Source organism: Mastomys coucha, unplaced genomic scaffold, assembly GCF_008632895.1.
Source record: "Mastomys coucha isolate ucsf_1 unplaced genomic scaffold, UCSF_Mcou_1 pScaffold22, whole genome shotgun sequence".
Lineage (NCBI taxonomy): Eukaryota > Metazoa > Chordata > Mammalia > Rodentia > Muridae > Mastomys > Mastomys coucha.
The window spans coordinates 91,964,004-91,967,077 of record NW_022196905.1 but is presented as its reverse complement, the minus strand read 5'-3'; the positions used below and the strand labels follow the sequence as shown (position 1 = coordinate 91,967,077).

Genomic DNA, 3,074 nt, shown 5'->3' with positions numbered 1-3,074 from the left:
ACTCCTCAGAGTCAAGCTGTCTCTGTGATCCTGTGATTCTGGGATCCTGTGACCCTGGACTTGTTAGATCACCTGGGAGTAGAGCTTCCTCTGGGTGTTTTGGGACTGGCTGCAGAGTTTGAGCCCAAGGTCTGCTCAGAGCACCAGCCCAGACAGACCTGAAGGAACCTGAGCCACTGGGCTGTCAGAGTTCCTGTGTGTCTAGTCCTGTTGGTCCCAGTTACTCCTGGTGTTGGGACAGATGTGGTGTCCTCCTCACCCCTGATCCTGGGCATGTTAGAGCGCCTGGGAGTGGAGCTTCCTCTGGGTGTTGTGGAACCAAAAGGAACCTGAGCCACTGGGCTGGCGGAGTTCCTGTGTGCCTGGTCCCACCGGTCCCAGTTATTCCTGGTGTTGGGACAGATTTTGTCTGGTGCTGACTTTTAAAATAGGGTCTAGCTATGTTGAAGTGACCATTTGCAGAAAAAAAAAAAAAAAGAGCCCAATATCTACTCTTTGTTAAGTTTTTTTCCATAGGTATGGCAAAGTAAAGCAATGTTAACTATATGCCTATATTCACTTCTCAAAATAGGCTTGTGGTAAGAGGAGTCTACATACCTATGATCTTCACTTCTGATGTTTCTCCTGTGGTTGACATTGCACTCGGTGTTATGAAGATGTCTAATCAGTTAACTTTAAGATAGGAAGGCATTAGGATTAAGGTAATTGTACAAGTCCTTCAAATGCAAAAAAAAAAATTTTTCTGCCTCTTGGCAAAAGCAGCCAGATGAAACCAGAGAGCTTTGAATCTTGGAATGATGGAGCCCAGTTGCTGTTAGAAGATGGAGAAGGAGACGGATGAGAAGAAGCACAGGCAGTCAGAATATGTCTTAGGTTTTAAAAATATTTATTTATAGGAAAACTATAAACCCCCAGGTTTAAATAAACTCTGTTCTTGGTCCACTTTTCATTTCGAAAGGTCCTTTACCTTGAAACCGTTTGAGCAGCGGTGTCAGTGTCGGGGTGGTGTTAGCACACCTCCCTTGCTCCCTGAGACTGCTGCACCAGCGAGAGCTGTGGATTGATGGGAAGTCTAGCCTCACATCTTCACCTCTGCAAGCCCAAACACCCATTTTCATCTATTCACCCCAGTCAGCAAGCATCTACAGCCTGCTTACTGCTGTCCCAGTGTCCTGAGAAGGACTTGAGAACCCAACACTTTCCCGCTCTCGTACTTTGATATAAAATCAGTGGACTTAACAACACTCCCCCCACCCCAGGGCCCCTGTTGTCTTCTCTGAACCTCTGGCATTGGCTCAGTTGGGCAGTGTTTCTTCAAACTGATACCACCTGCAGAGGAGTCTGGGAGTAGTTGATGAAAGAGAAGATCCTGAGGTATCATCCCCAGACTTACTGCAGCTCGGGACTTCCGTTTTAAACCAGCTTCACGGGTTATCCATAGTACATGTGGGAGTGACAGCTATGAGCAGTAAAACTCGAGTGCAATGCTGGCCTGTGTCTTGAGTCAAGGAGAAACCTGCCAGGCCCGGTTCTTGGGCACCTGTGTGTAGCAGTGTCCAGGTTCCAGCCTTGCCCATTCTGGGCCCTCCTGGTTGGGAGGCAGGCCAAGGAGAGAGCAGTCACCCTCCCCTCCTTAGGGTTTACTGGTGCAGATCCCACCTAGTGTCAGGGGCTCACATGAGGCAGGAGCAGGGTTCTTAATCCTGGGTTTGGAACCACCTCCTTCCCCACTGGAAGGGTGGGGCTGGCACGTGCCGGTGGGGAGCCCTTGTGGGTAGCTCGAATTCTGTCGTGGTAACTCGCCAAATGTCAGTGGACCTGGGCCCCTTCCTCTCCCACCTGCATTGTCGCAAATCGGGCAGAAATTAGGGAAGTGGGTCACCGGGACGTCTCCGGTGAACAACCCCTCCCGCCTTGGCCGCAAACTCTCAGCGTAGCCCCAGGCTTCGGCTCCCACCGGCGTCGTCGCCTGCATCTCTGCCCATGGGCGGGCCCGGCTGCCGCTGTGTCGCTGCTCTGTGCACGCCGCCGCCCTTGCCCCGGCGCCGCCGCAGGTTGTGCGCCGTTGGCCCTCCCGACACCCCCTCGGCGGGGCCCTTCCCTTTACTACAGCGCTAGTGACATTCAGCTGGCGAGGCGAGCGTAGCCCGGGCTCCCGCGGCGCTGAGGCAAGGGCGCCCGCGGCTGTCTGCTCTTCTCACCCGGGCACCTCCGGAGCCGTAGCGGCGAGCTCCCTGCAGGCCCGGAGACCCCCGACGGGACGACCTTGGCGGGAGGATCCCCACCCCCACCCAGGTCCACGAGCTTCGGTCCGCCCTGCCCACCCCAGCTCTGGCACGGGTCGAGGACGGAGGCGGCGAGCGCGAGGGGGACCCTGCCTCCCTGCTCGTATATGGCAAAGTTTCTCGCGGCGCTCCTGGGCTGCACGCTGCCGAGCAAGGGCGCCTCTCCCATGCTGGAGGTAGGTAGAGGGTGTGTCCTGCAGGGGCGGCTGTGAGCGACGGCCTGCACCCCTGACCCGCCGCTAGGGTCCCCACCACTTGGCAAGTGCGCCTCACCTGGAGGACTTATGGGGCGGGGCCGGGGAGGGTGGCGAAGGGGAGATGGAAGCCGCGGAGCTTGAATTCCTGTCTCCCCAGACCTCGTTGCGTGGTTTTTCCCCCCTCTTTCCTTGTTGACAGGTGAACACGTTTGTGAATTGCGAGTTTTGCGAGTTATCCCTTGCCTAACATGCCAGGCACATTTGAAGATGAGCTGTTGCCTGCTCATCTTTCTGCTGCCTACTTTGGCTATGCTAAATGATTAACGGAAACAATCTTTCAGTCCACACGGGTTCTACTGTCATGCTCGCTCTAACCACTCCCTTCCCCCCAACCTCCAGCGAGGCGTAAACTCCGCATAAGTTAACTCATTTCTTCTGGTGTGAGGTACACTGGGGAAGGGGAGCGGTGTGAAATGGGATTAATCAAATCGTGCCTTCTGAAGGCAGGCACACCTAACTGCTCACACCTGCCCGGGATAGCAGCGACCCTGCTGTGAGAGCATCTCTGCTTGCAGCTGGCTGGCTGATCCTG

General features: G+C 55.1%; 1 protein-coding gene across 2 annotated transcripts in view; it reads left to right on the top strand.

The window, feature by feature from the left end:
- The first annotated feature begins 2,098 nt into the window (after window positions 1–2,098).
- Rasgef1b (RasGEF domain family member 1B) overlaps window positions 2,099–3,074 on the top strand; it is a 525,564-nt gene continuing 524,588 nt past the window's right edge. Inside the window, exon 1 of one of the 2 annotated variants that reach the window (XM_031336909.1) lies at window positions 2,099–2,461. In XM_031336909.1, the coding sequence (XP_031192769.1) occupies window positions 2,393–2,461 (69 nt within the window). In that variant the 5' untranslated portion in view covers window positions 2,099–2,392. The remainder of the gene's footprint in view (window positions 2,462–3,074) is intronic. The other variant, XM_031336908.1, reaches the window with a different exon arrangement.